This window comes from Amblyraja radiata, chromosome 23 (genome assembly GCF_010909765.2).
Source record: "Amblyraja radiata isolate CabotCenter1 chromosome 23, sAmbRad1.1.pri, whole genome shotgun sequence".
NCBI classification, from domain to species: Eukaryota; Metazoa; Chordata; class Chondrichthyes; order Rajiformes; family Rajidae; genus Amblyraja; species Amblyraja radiata.
In genome coordinates, this window is record NC_045978.1 from 35,774,780 (window position 1) to 35,793,643 (window position 18,864).

Here is an 18,864-nt window from a genome sequence, read left to right on the forward strand (position 1 = left end):
GTCAGTCAGTAAGTCCTGCAGCTTGGCGCACCATCACGTTTCATGCGGACCAAATCATTGACGTGCGGACTGAGCCCTCCCCGTGACGTCAGCACGCACGCCCACCCGCCAGCCGCCGCGAGTAACTGACGCTCTCCCGCTCCCGGCAACGGACCAGGCCCCGGCCTTGCCGCTCCGGGCCTCACCGCGGACACGGCTTCAGCCCCGGCACCGCACCAGGCCTCACCGCGGACACGGCTTCAGCCCCGGCACCGCACCAGGTCTCGCCGCGTCTCCAGGCGCTGCACCGCACCAGGCCTCACCGCGGCCACGGCTCCAGGCCCTGCACAGCAACACTGCCTTCAACCCCCACACCGCTTCAGGTCGAGCGTTTGTCTGAAACCGGGGGTGAGGGGGGTATCGTCCAGGAGGCTCGGTTACCGTACTTGCCAAGGCCGGGCGGAGGGAGCGATGCGAGAGACACTAGCCTCGGGACCGGGAGGGGAGGGTGGTTTGTGGTCGAGGAAGTTGGGGGCATGGGAACGATGTTTGGGAGAGGGATGATGAGTGGGTTAGGCGAGGGACATGGTCGGCGAGGGGTGAGTTAGACGTGGGGTAGAGTGGGTGAGGGTGAAGAGGAGGGGTGGGCGAGGGAAGGAGGGATGCATGAGGGAAGGTGGTGGGAGAGGGACGAGGGCTAGACACATGTGGGGTAATGCAGGTGAAGGATGGGGTGGAGACAAGACATTGTATACGTTGGAATTGAGCAAGAAAAATTGCTGGAGGTCCTCTGCGAATCGGGCGGCATTTGTGGAGGGATTTGACGTTTTGATCTAAAGATCCTGGCCCAAATGAGCTTGAGTTTTAACTTGGCATATATTTCTGGCCAAAGGTTGCTTTTGAATTTTCGCTGCTTGGGCAGGGATCTGCAGCAAATGTAACAAGTTACTGAAACAGGAAAACTTGTTCAGTTTGTAATTTGACGTACATGAATCTGTTCATTTTCTAAAGTGTTATTAAGTGCTGCTGCTGAATTTGAGGAGGTCAAGCACTCAAACAGACTTCTGAGATCTGAATCTGAAGAAGGGGCTTGGCCTGAAACGCCACCTATTTCCTTTGCTCCATAGATGCTGCCTCACCCGCTGAGTTTCTCCAGCATTTTTGTCTATCTGAGATCTCCCTGTGCCTCTACTTAATAGAGGCTGAAGTCTTATTGAGAACCAGAGAATATGGATTGCAATGGCGTAAATGAGAAAATCCTTTATTATTGGTGGAGGCTGAATGTAGTACCTATCATCTGTATAGATTTTCAGAAGGTATTTGATTTTTCCAGACAATAGACTATAGGTGCAGGAGTAGGCCATTCGGCCCTTTGAGCCAGTCACTGTGATCATGGCTGATCATCCACAATCAGTACCCCTTTCCTGCCTTCTCCCCATATCCCTTGACTCCGCTATCTTTAAGAGCTCTATCTAACTCTCTTGAAAGCATCCAGAGAATTGGCCTCCACTGCTGAGGCAGAGAATTTCACAGATTTACAACTGGGTGAAAAGGTTTTTCCTCATCTCTGTTCTAACTGGCTTACCTCTTATTTTTAAACTGTGGCCCCTAGTTGTGGACTATCCCAACATAGGGAACATGTTTCCTGCCTCTAGCGTGTCCAATCCCTTAATAATCCTATACGTTTCAATAAGATTTCCTTTCATCCTTCTAAATTCCAATGTACACAAACCCAGTCGCTCCATTCTTTCAACATATGACAGTTCCGCCATCCCGGGAATTAACCTCGTGAACCAACGCTGCACTCCCTCAAGTCAAGTCAAATCAAGTCACTTTTATTTCTATAGCACATTTAAAAACCACCTCTCGTTGACCAAAGTGCTTTACATTGGTGGAGGTATTAACATTATACAACAGTGGTTCATAGATTAAATACATACATAAATACATACATATAGCCCTCCCTCAGAGGACGTCAAGAAAGGCTTGAGAGTAAAGATGAGTTTTAAGTCTCGACTTAAAAGAGTCGATGGAGGGGGCAGTTCTGATGGGAAGAGGGATGCTGTTCCACAGTCTCGGAGCTCAATAGCAAGAATGTCCTTTCTCAAATTTGGAGACCAAAACTGCACACAATACTCTCACTAGGGCCCTGTACAAATGTAGAAGGACCTCTTTGCTCCTATACTCAACTCCTCTTGTTATGAAGGCCAACATGCCATTAGCTTTCTTCACTGCCTGCTGTACCTGCATGCTTACTTTCAGTGACTGCTGAACAAGGACACCCAGATCTTGTTGTACTGGTTAACACAAATAAGGTTAACAAAAAGCTGGTTAACACAAATCAAGGCCATGGAATAATTGGATCATTTGCAATGTGGATAAAAGACTTGTGGATAGTTGTCTTTTTACTGGGGGTGGTAGAAGAAGTGTTCTCCAAGAATCAGGACTGACGCTTTGAATGCGGATGTGCAGAGTAGAATTTTAATTTGCAGAAGACATGAAATTTGGAGTTGTGATAACCAGGACTGTAAAACACAGCGAGAACTGGAAAAATGCACTCAATTCAAAACACATTAGGAATAATAGGGATATGGGTCAAACACAGGCAGATTGGACTAATGTAAATGGGCATCCTGGTCGCCATGGATAAGTTGGGCCATAGGACCTATATTCCGTACTATATGAATATGAATATGAAAAGATTCTAGATTTCTTGAAACAAGAAATTTTAGATTCTTGAACAATGAAACAGATTATTTTTGGAGCTGAGAAAGTTGTAACAAGTTTATACAGGGTAGGGAACGAAATTATTTAAATTAGAGGATAATTTAGCGATCGCAGGATGTAGATTAAATATCATAGACCGCATATACATGGGGGATGTGATGGAAAGCTTTTACTCAGAGTGATTATGGTCTGAAACTGTGCCTGTAAAGGTTTTGGAAATAGTCGGGTCTTCCACGAGGGAATTGGATTGACATTTGAGGGGAAGGGGAGAGAATGTGACTGAATTGATTGCTTGATGAAAGATTGATGAGAGTACCAGTATGGACTTTAGAGGGAATGGCAACCTCGGCTATAGTAATTCTGAAATCTTTTGAAGATTAATTCTATAAAGTTTTGCCATTAACTTGCACTGTTTATTTTTTTTAAATGTGCATAGATCCTAGTTGGAGCTAAGGCAGGAATGAAGGTTGAGAGGGCGAAGGATTTCTTTCTTAAGATCAATCTTTAGGCGAATGTAAAGAGGATACTTTTATTCAAAACTCAGATTGATCTGCAAATGAATGTGTAAATCAGTTCAAAACTAATCAAAGATGTTTGAAACGGAATTACTGTCTTGACAATTTCATAATTTTTTATTTTAAATTTATTTTTGATTTTCCAGGATCATTATACCAGGCTAATTGTATGCAAGGAAGACACAAGAAATGTATCGACCCAAAGTTACTTTAAAGGACCGGCAGCACCTTTACCGACTTATTATTGGCCAATTACTTTATGATGGATACATGAACATTGCATCAAATCTCATCAATGAGATCAAGCCGCCATCAGTTTGCTCCCCCTCTGAGCAGCTACTACATCTTGCCAAGCTCGGTAGGTATCTTAAGGAAACTTAAATTGGCTCACCTTTTCTTTTGGCTACTGACTGCAAGGTGATTCACTTGGAGAATTAATCATAGAAACATAATAAAATTGCAGCAGGCGTAACCTATTTGGCCCTTTGAGCCTACTTGATCTTTCAATATAGTCATAGATGAATGTCGGTCTCAATTCCATATTCCCGAGTTCTCTGCATAGCCCTTTTCCCTACCGTTTCTTGTCAACTTTTCGATCCTTGCCAATGACCCCGAATATCATTTACTTTAATTTGCACACTAACGTATTTGTGGGACTTCATCAGGAATTTTGGAAAATCCAAGTACCTCAGCAGGTCCAAGTAATGCAGCAAGTCAGACAGCATTTCTGGAGGACATGGATTGAGGAAGTTTGGGGTCAGAACCCGTCTTCAGACTGATTTTTGTGGGGGGAGAATGGTGAGGGAGAGCCTGCAAGTGATAGATGGATAATGGTGAGAGAGTTTTTGATCGGCAAATGGATGGGCGAAGGCGAGCGATTTTAAAATAAGGAGGCAAAAGGATGTAAGAAAAGTCCAGAAGAGGTATCTAAACTAAACAAAAAAGTTGCAAAATGTGAAGTTAGAGAAAGGGATATGGGTGGAAGGGGAAGGGTGGGGGTGGTACAGTGGGAGAAATGGGCGACCTTGGGGAAGAAGGGGGGGGGGGGACTTTATTGCCCAAAATTGGAGAATTCATTTTTCATACTTGTAAGCTTGTAAGCTACCCAAGTGGAGTTTGAGGTGCTGTTCCTCTAGTTGGCGTGTGACCTCACTCTGGCAATCGAGGAAGCTCAGGAAAGAAAGGTCGGTGTGGAAATGGGAAGGGGAGTTAAAATGGTTAGCAACCAGGAGATCCAGCAGGCCTTTGCCAAGCACAAATGAACGTCAAAATGGTCACCTAGTCTTTGCTTGCTCTTGCTGATTTAAAGGACGCCACATTAGGAACACCATATGCAGTAGATGAAGTTAGATCATTGCTCACCTGCTAAAATATATGTTTATGTGGCTTGATTTTAGTTTTTGATATTCTGGGATATTTTGCTGCGTTAAAGTTGTTGCCTAATGTAATGTCTGTTTCATTGTCATTAATTCAGACTTTTTAATCTTATCACATTGCAATAGACAATAGGTGCAGAAGTAGGCCATTTGGCCCTTCAAGCCGGCTCCGCCATTCAATGTGATCATGGCTGATCATCGCCAATCTGTACCCCGTTCCTGCCTTCTCCCCATATCCCCTGACTCGGCTATCTTTAAGAGCCCTATCTAGCTCTCTCTTGCAAGTATCCAGAGAACTGGCCTCCACCACTGAGGCAGAGAATTACACGGACTCACAACTCTCTGTGAGAAAAAGTGTTTCCTCGTCCCCGTTCTAAATGGCTTACCCCTTATTCTTAAACTGTGGCTCCTGGTTCTGGACTCCCCCAACATCGGGAACAGGTTTCCTGCCTCTAGCATGTCCAAACCCTTAATAATCTTGTATGTTTCTTCTTTCTTTTTAATTTAATGTTCCTTTTGGAAAGTTAAAATTGAAGCTGTTCGCAAAGCTGTTAAATTGTCACGTTTTTTTGTACAAATGCTTCCAATAAAAACATTGAAACCAAAAAAAAGATGATGGAAATCTGAAATAAAATCAGAAAATGCTGGAATCCCTCAGCAGGCATGACAGCATTTGCAGAAGGACTGTCAGAATTAAAGTTTCAGATTATTTCAGTGCTGCTTCAAACCTTTTTTTAATTTGGTGTCTCAAACCATTCTTGGAACAGTGTAAAGTTTTATACTTCTGCAACATATACCCTGCAAGGTATACATAGTTTTCAATAGATGCCATACAGTCAGTCTTTTTGTAAAAGATTTAACGAGAGGAAGAGAATGTGAGATTGGGTCTTTTAAGGAATCAAATTTTCAATCTGTGTTTATGAAAATCACTGGTTCTGACCTCCCTACCATCGAGGGGATCTATCGCAGTCACTGCCTCAAAAAGGCTGCCAACATTATCAAGGACCCACACCATCCTGGCCACACACTCATCTCACCGCTGCCATCAGGTAGAAGGTACAGGAGCCTGAAATCTACAACATCCAGGTTCAGGAACAGCTGCTTCCTCACAGCAATCAGATTATTAAACACAACTTCAAACAAACTCTGAACTATAACACCCTATTGCACTTTATTTGTTTTTTTTACGTGTATGTATATGTGGCCTATGGGAAATAGACACACTGATCTGTTCTGTTGTGCTGCAGCAAGCAAGAATTTCATTGTCCTATCTGGGACACATGACAATAAACTCTCTTGACTTGTCTTGACTTGATATTGTGTTTTCAGACTGCAGGTTTTGTTTTTCCTTTATTTACAAAATATGATTGTTTTGGTTTGATCTTTCATTGATTTTTGTCTTCTGATGTGGCTTTTTTTTAACAGGAATGGAGAATGATGACAATACTGTTCAGTATGCTATTGGACGCTCAGACACTGTGGCTCCTGGAACAGGTATTGATATGGAATTTGATGCTGATGTCCAGACAATGTCCCCAGAGGCTGCTGAGTATGAGACATGCTATGTGACATCGCACAAAGGACCGTGTCGCGTGGCTACCTACAGCCGTGATGGACAGCTGATTGCTACAGGTTCGGCTGATGCATCCATCAAGATTCTGGATACCGAGAGGATGCTAGCAAAGAGTGCCATGCCTATTGAGGTATGTTGGTAAAGTATACATCTATTTTAGATTAGTTCAAACGCAGTTAAGTATGATCTCTTTTTCTCCTGCAAGCATTCCTCTCCTAGAAAGCCACTTCATGGACAGGAGTGACTGACCGACATAACATTTCTTTCTAATTTGGGGATATGCTGAAATCCAGTTCTGCCCTTTCTGGGTATTCATATTTATTGACTATGGAGATCTGGGGCTTATAGAATCAAAGAAAATTAATGACACAGCTTATTGTGTCTGTATTTGTTGGAAAAAAATCTGCCCAATCAGTTTTATGCTCTTGACAGTTAACATCATGCATTTCAGGTAAAACATTTTACAGATGAAAGGGAAAGGTTTATAATGTTGTATGATGTGAATTATGCTCATTTATTTAAATAGGCAGCGTAGTCTGGTGTGGTGCCTGGATTTATCCGCTTTTTGTATTTACACACTGCTTTTCAAGCCCCGTAACCCCCCACGTAAAACACGAGGCGTATGTAGGTCAAATTCAGATGAAAGTACGATTTAAAATTAGTTGAGCAGATTCTCACAACCAAATGGTCACAACAAGATACCTGCAAGAACTAGCACCTTCCCTATAAGAGAAAAAAATTAACGACTAAAATCAGTAGATTAAAATATTTCACTTCAGGTGCACTGGCATGCAAGCTAGGAGGAACGTGCAATGGTTTTGTCCTTTTAGTAGTTAATTCAGATGCTAATTGAATTGGATGTGCTGAATCTTTTCACAATGGGAATAATTTTCTGAATCTCAAAGGGATTCTTGTTATTTAAAGATTATAAACATTTTGGCAATGGTGTGATACATTATGTAGTTTTAGTTCAAATTATAAATGTTGAAGGTAATTTGTGGTGATGTATTTAGGAGTGTATGTTCTCTTAAACGAAGATCTTTTAGTATTAGAAGCATTTGAAGATACTCTTGTTATTTTATTATAAAACTTTGTGTACTGCACCGTAAAATCAGGAAGGGGGCACTCTGAACCAATGGTTATGTGTGCAGAACAATTTTGTAATTCATCCCACAAAGCAAGACAGACTTATTCGGTATTCAAGATTGTCTCACATTTTTCCTGGGCTCATTTAGTCTGTTTCAATTATTTTTGCTCTGTACATTGACTGACTTGGTCTCAGAATCTTGATGTTCTTGAAGGCTTCTTATTAATGTGACAATGAGAAGTTGCTACATAAATGCTGAATCTCGCAACTTCACAGGATGAATTACTGCATTAATACCAAATAAATACGGACAACTGTGAAAGATGTCATTTAACTTGAAGAGCAAATTGTTTATAAGATGTTCCAATTGTTTGAATCAGGTCATGATGAATGAGACAGCACAGCAAAACATGGAGAACCATCCTGTAATTCGCACGCTCTACGATCATGTGGACGAAGTCACGTGCCTTGCTTTCCACCCCACAGAACAAATACTAGCATCGGGGTCAAAGGACTACACACTAAAGCTTTTTGATTATTCCAAACCTTCTGCCAAAAGGGCATTCAAGTATCTACAGGTCAGAGATTAAAGTTCATTACTTCATTTGATACTATTATAGCTTTTATTATGATTTGGGTTCAAAACTCTCAATGAGCCCGAGTACTTTACAGTAGGGGAATCCAGTTTTGATTTAAGTATTGTTTTTCGTTAACTAAGTTCCTATTTGTTTGTTGATTAAATTGATATAAAAGATTACTCATATGGGTATTTCATTTTTATGTATCCCTGGTGTCACTGCGCTCAAGGACTCCTTGAACCACAGTTGATCCCCTAGCTTAATTATTAGGGCAAAATGGAAGGATACATCAGACGATGAGAAGAGCAGATTGTAATATTGCCTATGGCCTGCAGAGCCTCATGGTTGCATGGTTTTGTGGTGCCAGATAGCATTGTGTTCATCTATTTTGCACAATGATGACACCACACTTCATGGTAGAATGTGTCCTTAGCATGAGGATACGACTTTATATCTATTAAGACTGCTGTTGTCATCCTACCAATGCTATTATGGACAAATGCAACGTCAAAAAATAATTTGGTGAGGACAAGCTGAAGTAAATGTTTGGATGTTGGGTAATTTGTTAGTTGCTGAATTATCTGTCCCAAAGCTTATTCTTTGGGACTCCACCATGATGGGACTATGTCCATGATCGTGCTACAGAATGACCTGTGATACGTATTGAGAACACAACTGGTGCCCTTGCTACCTTTATTGTTTTTGCAAAGTACTGTTCAATTTGCGGAGGTACTATTTCTGAAGGCAAATAGATGAAGATAATCAGGGCTTTTCCTTGTATTTCTTTGATCTGAGACCTTGTAGGTTTGGAATTTATTGAGGGCTCTTGCGGTTACTGCCTCATCGGCAGTATACAAATATAATGCCATCTCTGTGGAGTTGTCTTGTCCGTATGACAAGATTATAACGGATGAATCTGGGACACGATCTGCAAGGTATAATTCAGTGAGAAAGTACCCATCAGGCTGTTCCTTGTTTAATCCCAAGAATAGGTTTCCTTTGGAAGATTGACTGAGCTAGGCGCAATGTGCCATGTCTGATGCTGAATAGACTAGTTTTATCTCGCAAGTTATGGAGCATCTTTGTGGGTTTACACGCCATTTCAGAGCTGCAGACCACAATCTAACACATCTGCAGCTCTAGCGTTACATGTATGGCAGATTTCCTTTCTTGAAGAAGACATTGGTGCACTAGATGGATTTTTGAATCTAATAATAACGTGGTCATCTTTTTAAGCATGGGTTTTTGGTTACTTTTCCTGAATTAAGTAATTAAATTTAAATTCCACAGCCATCATGGTAAGATTTGAATTTGTCCCAGTGTTATTAGTGCAAGCCTGTGTCTTGCACTTTGGGAGGTTGAATATAAGGGGAAAGTTTTCAGTTTATGGCAAGACCCTTAACAGCATCGAAATAGAAAGGGAAATTGGGGTTCAAGTCCACAGTCTATATCCGTCTGAAAATGGCAACACAAGTAGATAGATTGGTAAATAAGGCGTATGGTATGCTTTCCTTCATTGGTTGGGACATTGAGTATTAAAGTCAGAAAGTCAGGTTGTAGCTTTGTCAGACTTTGGTTAGGCTGCATTTGGAAAATTGTGTGCAGTTCTGGTCATCCAATTACGGTAAGAATGTGGAAGCCTTGGAGAAGGTGCAGGAGTGGTTTACCAGAATGCTGTCTGGATTAGAGGGTATTAGCTATGAGAGGTTGTCCAAACAAAGAGCTTGTACTTTCTTTAGAATGTCTGAGGTTAGGGGAGACCTGACAGAAATATATAATATTATTAGAAGCAGAGATGGGGTAGATAGTCAGAACTTTTTTTCCCCCAGGGTTGAAATGTCAAAGACTAGCGTCTACAGTCTAATTTTGTTCTCATTGATCTTCCTCCCAACAAACTTTGAATTTTGATGAATTTCAGATCCATAGTTGGAGCATCCCAAATACACATTTTGTGTGGAGGAGCCTTAGTATTCTGTAATCAGTAACTCTTTAAAAGCTGTCCGAGCATTTCAACTAATTCACTTCAATGCCCCGACTATAATTTATTTGTAAATTCTAATTAAAAAAATTAACTGCCTCTCTGTCCATAGATGGCTGCTTGATCTGTTATTTCCAGAATTTGTATTTAACATCAACTAGAAGCAGGATGTGTGGCTGCTTTTCCACCTGGTACCTGCAAGAAAAAGGAGAAATTCGGAGGGAGCCATATAGTCCATCTAATTATCTCCGTGATTTACCTCTTTATGTTTTTAGGAAGCAGAAATGCTGCGCTCCATCTCTTTTCATCCTTCTGGAGATTTTATTCTTGTGGGTACACAGCACCCTACTCTGCGATTGTATGACATCAACACCTTTCAATGCTTTGTGTCGAGCAATCCTCGTGATCAGCATAAAGATGCAATCTGTGCGGTGAGCTACAATCCTAGTGCCAATACATATGTGACTTGCAGCAAAGATGGCAACATCAAGCTCTGGGATGGCGTCTCAAACCGTTGCATCACAACGTACGAGAAAGCCCACGATGGTGCAGAGGTGTGCTCCATTATGTTCTCAAGAAATTCAAAGTATGTTTTGTCAAGTGGAAAGGATTCTATTGTGAAACTGTGGGAAATATCAACTGGACGCACAATGGTCAAATATACAGGTAAGAAATTTGAAATGAACTGAAATTTAGCTACATGGTTCATCACTTACTAAGCATATCATAATGTTAATAATAGACGGTTTTCTTTTCCCCTTTTAAGTTATGAAGAAACTACAAAGGTATATAGGTAGATTCAGTGAATAGCCAAAGATCTTGTAAATGAAGTGTAATGTGGGAATATGAAATTATAAATTTTGCCTGTTGGATAAAAAAGAAACATTATTTAATAATGAAAAATTCTAGAGTTCTGAAATGTAGATCCAGGTAAGCTAGAATGCAGGTGTAACAAGTAATTAGGAAAACTAATTGCATGTTATAATTTATTGCAAGAGGCATTGAATACAAAAAAAAGGGAAGTTATGCCTCATTTATATTGTACCTTGGTGTTGGCGTCATGAATGGTTTGGAACTAACATCTGGAACGGGCAGATTGAGGAAGTTTGTCGGACTAGGCTTGTGTTTGCTGGAACTGAGTAGAATGAGAAGTAATGATTGAAACATGCAAGATTCAGAGGGGTTGTGGCAAAATGGATGCAGAGGGACTGTTTCCTCGGGGAGATGACTGTTTAAAAATAGGGGGGTGTTCACTTAAGGCAGAAGAAGTGAAGTTTTTCTGAGGGTTGTGAGTCCTGAGAAATTCTCTTCCATAAAGGATGTCAGAATCTTTGAAAAAAATTATAGCAGGGTTGAGTAGATAGGGATAAGTAAGGGAGTGAAAGGCTACAGGCACTATTTGGGACAGCAGAGTTGAGGTTACAGTAAGATAAGTCATAATTTGATCAGCATAAATCAGACCATGGCTACAGTGATGCGGCAGGTAATGCAGGTCCTTCATTTTCAACAACTTGAATTCAGTCATGACCTCAATGCTGCCTTTGTGATGTTTATGTATGCCACTGATGTTCCAGTTTCCTTCCACATCCCTAATTTATTCTGGTTAGTAGGTTAATTAGTGTCTGTAAATTATCCTAGTGTCACTGGGTAGAAGGAGAATCAGGATGTAGCTGACAGACGGACATTGTGAGAGACTAGGTTGCAGGGAGGGGTAGGGTTTGCTGGAATTGCCCTGAAAGCAGCATCGAATCTTGGCTTGAAGGGCCGAATGGCCTACTCCTGCACCCATTGTCTATTGACATAGCCCCTATATATGGAAATGGAATGATATAACAGGTTTAAGGGGAAGAGAGGCCTTTTCCAGCTCCTAATTTGTAAGTTGGTATATAGCTGATCAGTGTGTCTGTATTTTGAGATGCTGATTTGTTGTAGGCACCTTAATAAAATATAAAATGGGGGAAAAAAGTGGATTCACAGAATATTCCCGAGTAAAAGAAGAGAGGGAGAGATTGTAACCTAGCTTGTCAGGAGTAGCCAGGAAGAAAATAGTAACACTGACGTTTTACAATTCTATGTGTACAGAAGAGGAGTTGGGACCAGCGTAGATTAACCATGATCATATTCAACAGTTAGGATAGCCGTGAGGGGCCACATAATCTACTCCTGCATCTATTTTCTTGTGCTCCACTATAATGTCAACCTGCCCAACAATGCGTGAAGTTTCCCAGCTATGTCCTGTTCATAAAAAGCAAAACAAAATCAAATTGACACTCGCACATGGTGATGGCAGGTGCTGGTGTCAGTGCTAAGGAGTAGCAGATACTTGCCATTGATCTACTTGCCATTGGCAGGTTTTGATTTACTAATTTGATAGTGTTTTGAGGTGGTAATGAGTGGGACAAAAGTAGGAAGATTAAGATGCATGGGATTAATATTGACTTGGTCATATGGCTTTGGAACTGGCTTTACTAAAAGAAGGCAGACGGTTCTGGTGGTAGAACACTATTCAGGCTGAAAGTCTGTGACCTGTGGAGTTCTGCAGGAATCTGTGCTGGGACTGCTACTGTATGCAATTATATATAAATGTCTTGGACATTAACATAAATGGGTTGGTTAGTACATTTGCAGCTGACACCAAGATTGCTGGGGTCACAGACTGTGAGGAAGGCTGCCAAAGTGTACAGCGGGATATAGGTCAGTTACAGAATGGGCAGAGAAATGGCTAATCGAGTTTAATCTGAGCAAGTGTAAGGTTTTGCACTTTGGGAAGTTTAATGCAAGGGGAATATATGCAATTAATGGCATGACCCTTAACAGCATTGGTGTACAGGGGGATCTAGGGGTCCAAATGCATAACTCCCTGAAAACGGCAACACAAGTAGTAGACAGGTGGAGAAAGCATATGGCATGCGTGCTCACATAGGTTGGAGCATTGCGTATAAGAGTCGGGAAGTCATGATACAGGTTTATAGGTCTTTAGTTATGCTGTATTTGGAGTATTGTGTGCAGTTTTGGATGCCTCGTTATAGGAGGGATGTGGAGATTTTGAAAAGGGTGCAGGGAACCTGAGGGTTAACATTTTCACACAAAGCGTGGTGGGCATATGGAACAAGCTGCTGGAGGAGGTAGTTGAGGCAGGTACTATCATAACTTTTAAGAAACATTTGGACAGGTACCTGGATAGGACAAGTTTGGAGGGATGTGGGACTAGTGTAGATGGGACATGTTGGTTGGTGTGGGCAAGTTAGGCCCAAGGTCCTGTTTCCACACTGCATGACACAGTACAATTCTGAATGGTTGCAAAAACTGGGAGATCTGTAAATTATTCATTGGAAATGGCAAAGCAAGATGAGAAAATAGTTGAAAAGTCATACAGGATCTGAGCTTAATAAAATGTAGCAGTAAAGAGTAAGAAAGTAATTATGAACCTTTTATAAAACACAACACAGCAGGAGTTCCTCTCCATGCACCCCACTTTAGGAAGGGCTTTAAAGGGGACGAGGAGAGATTTATTAAAATAATTCAAGGATGAGTATAGTAGCCATTTAGCTTAACTCGGTATATTATAATTATATCCAGTTATTTTTAATTTTATCTGCCTGTAATTATGTGGGTGGGATTTATACATAGTCTGGGCGTGTTCGTGGCTAGGATTCTGGCGCAGACTCCCAGATAGTTTTTGGTTTTAGTTCGGTGAAGACTAGGGGGAAGATATAGTTTTCGACCATGATGACGAGTATGATTGAAACGTATATATGTTGGAAGACGATGTACAAATACAAGAAGAGGTTTTTATGAGTGATTTTACTGTTTTGTACTACTACAATAAAGAAACGATTAATCAAGAGTCTGTTTCTGGAATATTCATGTTTCGACGACATTGAATGTCTCGTGGAGAGTTCGTGGAATGCGTAAGATTACCTTCTGAACCATAGTCAGCACATTAGTGACTATCGAGGACTAAATCCTTGAGACGCCGTAAAGACTGTCACTACAATGAGTTTGAGGAACATTAATTCCTCAAGGGATGAGGAACTTTAATTATGTTATTATGAATATTGCGAACATGGAATTATTGTCCCAACAGGGTGGAGGAGTTTATGAGGAGATCAGATAGTTGCATTTAAAATTATAAACAAAGCAGATAGATGGAAGAATATAGAAATGATTGTCAGTAGCAAAAGACCAACGCTAACATGGATTTTTTTAAAAATGCTGTGAATTGTTAGGATCTAGATAGCACTCCCAGGGTAGTAGTGGAGTCTCATTCAACACCGTCATGCAAGATATTGTGCATATATTTGAAAGGAAAGGCTTACAAGAAGTGGGGAGTGGGCGAGGTTGGTCTTGTACAGAGCTGGTCTAAAGCTGACAAGCCAAAATAGCCTCTTTCACATTGTAAGCATTGTCTATGTAGTCTCTATCAGTGAGAGAATCAAGGATTTAGAAAAATGTAAATGAAAAAGAATTAAGAGGAAATGCCAATCAATTTTCCTATCCTTTATCACTACAGTTGCTATTCCTACATTTCTGCATGTTATTTAACATTTGAACAGAATTTAGCCTGCTGTATGCCTCATAATGTTGGATATTCTAACATGAATAGATAGTAAGAGTGGAGGCATAGTAGAGACTTGACACAGCCAATCCAATATAAAGTGTTGCCTTCAACTAGGAAGGCAGATCATTATTGATAGTGCAAAGTGTGAATTTAGCAAAATGTCCATTTTTGCTTAATGAGTTAATAATGGCCCAGCTCCTTTATTCTCAGCTTTCACTTTGCTAAACTGATTGGCAATGTTGCACAGATATGGTTTGACAGCAGGCCATTAAAGGTAGCTGTGGACAGTTGCTGAGGGAAAACCTTTACAGGTGGCTCCTGTCATTATTTCGGCTTCCTTTCCTACAACCTGGAAGATGCAAGGAATATGAGGCGCGTCCACACTGTAGCACCTTGGATCAATGTTTCCAAGGGTTTCGGGTGGTCAACTGCCTCGGGTGGTCAACTGCTAGCAATACACAGGTTAGAATGAAAACAGACAACCTGAAGGATAAAAGTGACAAGTTGTAGAATTTGTAAAAATGATCATAAAAATTAAGTAACCAGAAAAGGGAAGAAAATGGCATGAAAGGGGAAGGAAAAACAGGAAGAAAATCTAAGCTTTAAACAAAAAACAACTTTTAAAGACAAAATGGAAACAAGTTCATCTGTGTAAATGTATGATCAATGTACAAAGACAAAGGAAGGAACTACTAATTGGAAATGGGGGGATCGGGGGGGGGGGGGTAGGGAGCGGGCTGAACCCAATTTTGAAATACAGTAATATATTTTTGGTTTATAGTTTCACTACATTCTGTTAGTTACTATTGTTATGTGCTCTTATTTGTGAAGTTTAAAGTAAAAATCTAGAAAATTAGACTATGGATGTCAAATGGTATTCTGCTTTCTCATCTGTCAATCCAATATTCTAATCATATTTCAGTTTTTAATGTTTGTTGTGTGTTAAGACAGTTGAATTTTAGCATTTGCTAAATATGTTTGGGGTTTTTTTGTGACTGGTTTTCAGTGGCTTGATAGTGGGTTCAGGATTTGTGCTTTATTGATGAATAAATCCTTAAAACAGCTTATTTTTAAACCTGAAGTTCCATTTCAAAGGATAATTGAAATAAAACAAAATTTTGATTCAAATATGACTGAATTGTCTGGACTTCAGGTGACTTGACTCTAAAGGTTCTGTGTTCTTTTGGGTATTATGTGTTGGGCACCCCATGGATTATTTGAGATGCCTGAAGAGATCATAACTGAGACTATAGCTCTCAACTAATGATCGCAATACAGGTCAACAATAGGCCCTGGAAAGCAATAAGAAACGGGAACCCTGGCAGACTTTGTTCTTGTGCACTACTGTCAATTTAAAATTGGCTGCATTTGGTTGAATTATTCATTGCAGCCTTTGGAACATTCTAAGTTTGCTGAACAACTTCATTTCTTTTGTAATGAGTATAGCATATGGGTTAAACTCCACAGTCAATGGGTATTTCTTATAAAAGCCATGGGAGAGTCGGTGGTAGCAGTATTAGGAGTTACAAAAGCCATTTATTTCTTTCAGGCTGTGGGCGTTGCATGAAAAGGCCAGAATTTATTCCACATTACTTTCTACCCTTGAGTACGTAGTGGCAAATTGCCTTATTGAACTGCTGCCAACCTTCTGGTGAAGATACTCCCACAGCATTGTCAGGACAAGAGTTTCAAGATTCCTGAGAGAGTAGTTTGCAGAGGATATCAAATGTTTGGCTTCATAAAATATAAATATTGAGTACAAAAACAGGGAAGCTATGTTGAATCTTTATTGTGTTCTTGTAATCCCACAATTATGTTTTACATTCAAGCAGAAAAACTAATATGTGATTAGAAGACAGCGATAGATTGTGGTCAGACCACCAGAAGCTTCCTGAAGGTGCCAGGACCCAGGACATTGCATGATGTTGACTGTGGTGGTGTCCAGAAGTACAGGCCAGCAACAAATTAGCCCAGGGGATAATTAAGAAAATAAGTTGTTCTTTTATAAATGATTGGACACTGCATTCAATTTCAGATTTATGTGCCATTTTCCAAGATTAGTTAGCCACTTAATAATAAAGAAGCACAGTCCTCTAAATTTGGGGCAGGTATGAATCTATTATTTGAATTGCATGCAATTTGGGAAGATAGATGAAAAACTGTTTTGTAGGAAATAGGGTTTTAAAGATGGAAACGATTCAATTTCACTACATTGTGCCTTCAGTTTAACGGAACTAGACAATTGATTGCAGTCTAACATTTCTTCTTTTCCTCTTTCCAGGAGCAGGATTGAGTGGTAGGCAAACACACCGCACCCAGGCGGTTTTCAACCACACTGAAGATTACGTGCTTCTCCCTGATGAAAGAACGATAAGCCTTTGTTGCTGGGATTCGCGTACAGCTGAGCGCAAGAACCTCCTGTCTCTAGGTCACAACAATATTGTCCGCTGCATAGTGCATTCACCTACCAATCCTGGTTTTATGACATGTAGCGATGACTTCAGGGCTAGATTCTGGTATAGAAGGTCCAGTACTGATTGATTGAGACAATCAGCAAAGGAATGATGATGTAGGGAAGCTCACAACCTGGTTACTGTGCATTGAGAAAGATTTGGGCAGTTTGTAGGAATAGAAATTATTTCAACATGGTCAATTCTCTTCTACTCTGCTCCAAACATTGGCTTGAGGTAACAATTCATGTTAAGATATGGTATTACCCAATTAGTTTTAAGTTACAATGTTGATTAGCCTCCACACATCAATGGACTATTTGGCCCACATTTGTTCATATAATTCCTCCAAGGGATATTTTGCAACATGAGTAACCACAGGGTTGTGTTTCCATGTTATCTTCCCGCAATTGGTTTTAAAAAATAAAATTCTAGCTTTGTGGGTTGAGATCAGTAACGCTCAAAATTCAAGTCATTACTTTCTTCATCAAGGTGCAACACCAAACACTTTACTTATCCCAGTGGATGAGGTAAATGAGCTGTTACTATTTCAGGATTAAGTTTTCCTTTTGTAAAAACTATTGCAGCGTAAAACCTCTTTAAAATGGAATACTGTCTCTGAAATTTACAAAACGAGACCATGAAACCTGTAGTTTTCTTTGGTACTCCTGTAGTGATGGGTGCAAACACTGGCTGTGAAGAATTGAGTTTGGGCGATCTGAATGTAGATCTAAGGAACCCAGAGCATAAAACTAGTACCTACTTGGTACGAAATTAACCCAGATAAGGCAGGTAGTTGATTACCATAAATAGCCTCCATCCCTTTTTGTATTTCGCGTATAATGTGAAAATAATTTTGCTGTTGAAGATAAATAACTTGAAGTTGAATGGTGACTCTACACTTGTATATGCTTCATGTTCAGTGTTGCTGATTAAGTCAGTATTTACATGAGAATCTCTACACTCTTTTGGATGTTCTTGACCAATCTCCCTTTTTGATATGTTTTACATCGAAGTTGGCAGCTGGTAGACTAAAAATTGATCCTATTTTCATAATAATATTGTTTTACATTTATAATATGCAAGGTCACAATGAAGCTGACCCATTTTTCCTTGTAATGTACTTGTAGTCTGTCAGCCATGCAAAGTTGTAGCTACATTGCTGGCAGCTTGGTGGTAATGAATAAACTTGAAAATGTGATTACTGTTTAGTATTGTAGTCATTAGAACTCCCTCAGTTTCCTCTCAACTGACTTCTGAGCTTTGGTTCCACAATATGCATACATAATATACTGTGCATATTATTATTTGTGAATGAGTCAATAGGATGGATTAGCGTTCCAATTAGAACAAAGTTCCTTTTCTCCCATGACATTTATACGTGGGCACTTGCCAGCAGGGATCATCTGATCAGGGACTAAAATCTTCTAGTTTCCTTTTTTATCTATCTGTGAAAAGGAATCCCATGGCAAATTTCATAGTCTTCACAGTTCACCAGGCAGCACTCTCAGTTCATTCCCCTTCCAGAATCTAGGTGCTTAATCTACACTGATGCATGCACATGGTACTGAAGGGTTGCTGCATTTTTAAGTGCATTTTTTGTGTGAATTATCAAACTGACATCAGATAGACCATGAGAGCTTTAAGGAGTACTAGTCCAAGTGCAGACCCGTTGGGTCTGCTCCCCCAACGCAAGTTTCCACCACTCACCCGTTTTCCCAACGCAAGATTCCACCACTCACCCGTTCCCCCAACACAAGCCGTTCCCCAATCGCAATTTTGCACCACTCACGCATAGCCCCCTACTGAGCAGGCACGGCTCATTTCTCCTCATCCCCCAGCACTCCCTGCTCCTCTTCACCCTCCCTCTTCAATCACGAGAGAGGGAGGGGTGGGGAGGGGGGAAGAGGGGGAGCGGTAGAGAAGGAGGGGGAGGGGGGTAGAGAGGGAGAGGGGCAGAGAGGGAGGGGGGTAGAGGGAGCTACCCTGGTCGTAGAGCAGTGCCTGGGCCTGGAACTCAGCCTGGTTCTCGTACTCGGC

The 18,864-nt window shown here is 40.8% G+C and overlaps 1 protein-coding gene across 4 annotated transcripts; it reads left to right on the forward strand.

Moving 5' to 3' along the window:
- Positions 1-99: 99 nt before the first annotated feature.
- cstf1 (cleavage stimulation factor subunit 1) lies at positions 100-18,025 on the forward strand. Of its 4 annotated transcripts, none has more exons than XM_033042044.1 (7): positions 121-300; positions 338-362; positions 3,368-3,579; positions 6,023-6,300; positions 7,638-7,835; positions 10,089-10,479; positions 16,656-16,915. In XM_033042044.1, the coding sequence occupies exons 3-7, from the start codon at positions 3,411-3,413 to the stop codon at positions 16,913-16,915; spliced, it is 1,296 nt and encodes a 431-aa protein (XP_032897935.1). In that variant the 5' UTR covers positions 121-300; positions 338-362; positions 3,368-3,410. The 4 variants fall into 4 exon arrangements, with proteins under 4 accessions (XP_032897938.1, XP_032897935.1, XP_032897936.1 ...); XM_033042045.1 differs by having other exon boundaries at positions 153-224; XM_033042047.1 differs by having other exon boundaries at positions 100-362; positions 16,656-18,008.
- Positions 18,026-18,864: the final 839 nt, after the last annotated feature.

Bases quoted from the DNA above. Each gene is read 5' to 3' on its own strand.
- cstf1 (XM_033042047.1), top strand. From the start codon at position 3,411: ATGTATCGACCCAAAGTTACTTTAAAGGACCGGCAGCACCTTTACCGA. The intron at 3,580-6,022 runs GTAGGTATCTTA...TTTTTTTAACAG, and splicing joins ACTACATCTTGCCAAGCTCG to GAATGGAGAATGATGACAAT. The intron at 10,480-16,655 runs GTAAGAAATTTG...TCCTCTTTCCAG, and splicing joins CACAATGGTCAAATATACAG to GAGCAGGATTGAGTGGTAGG.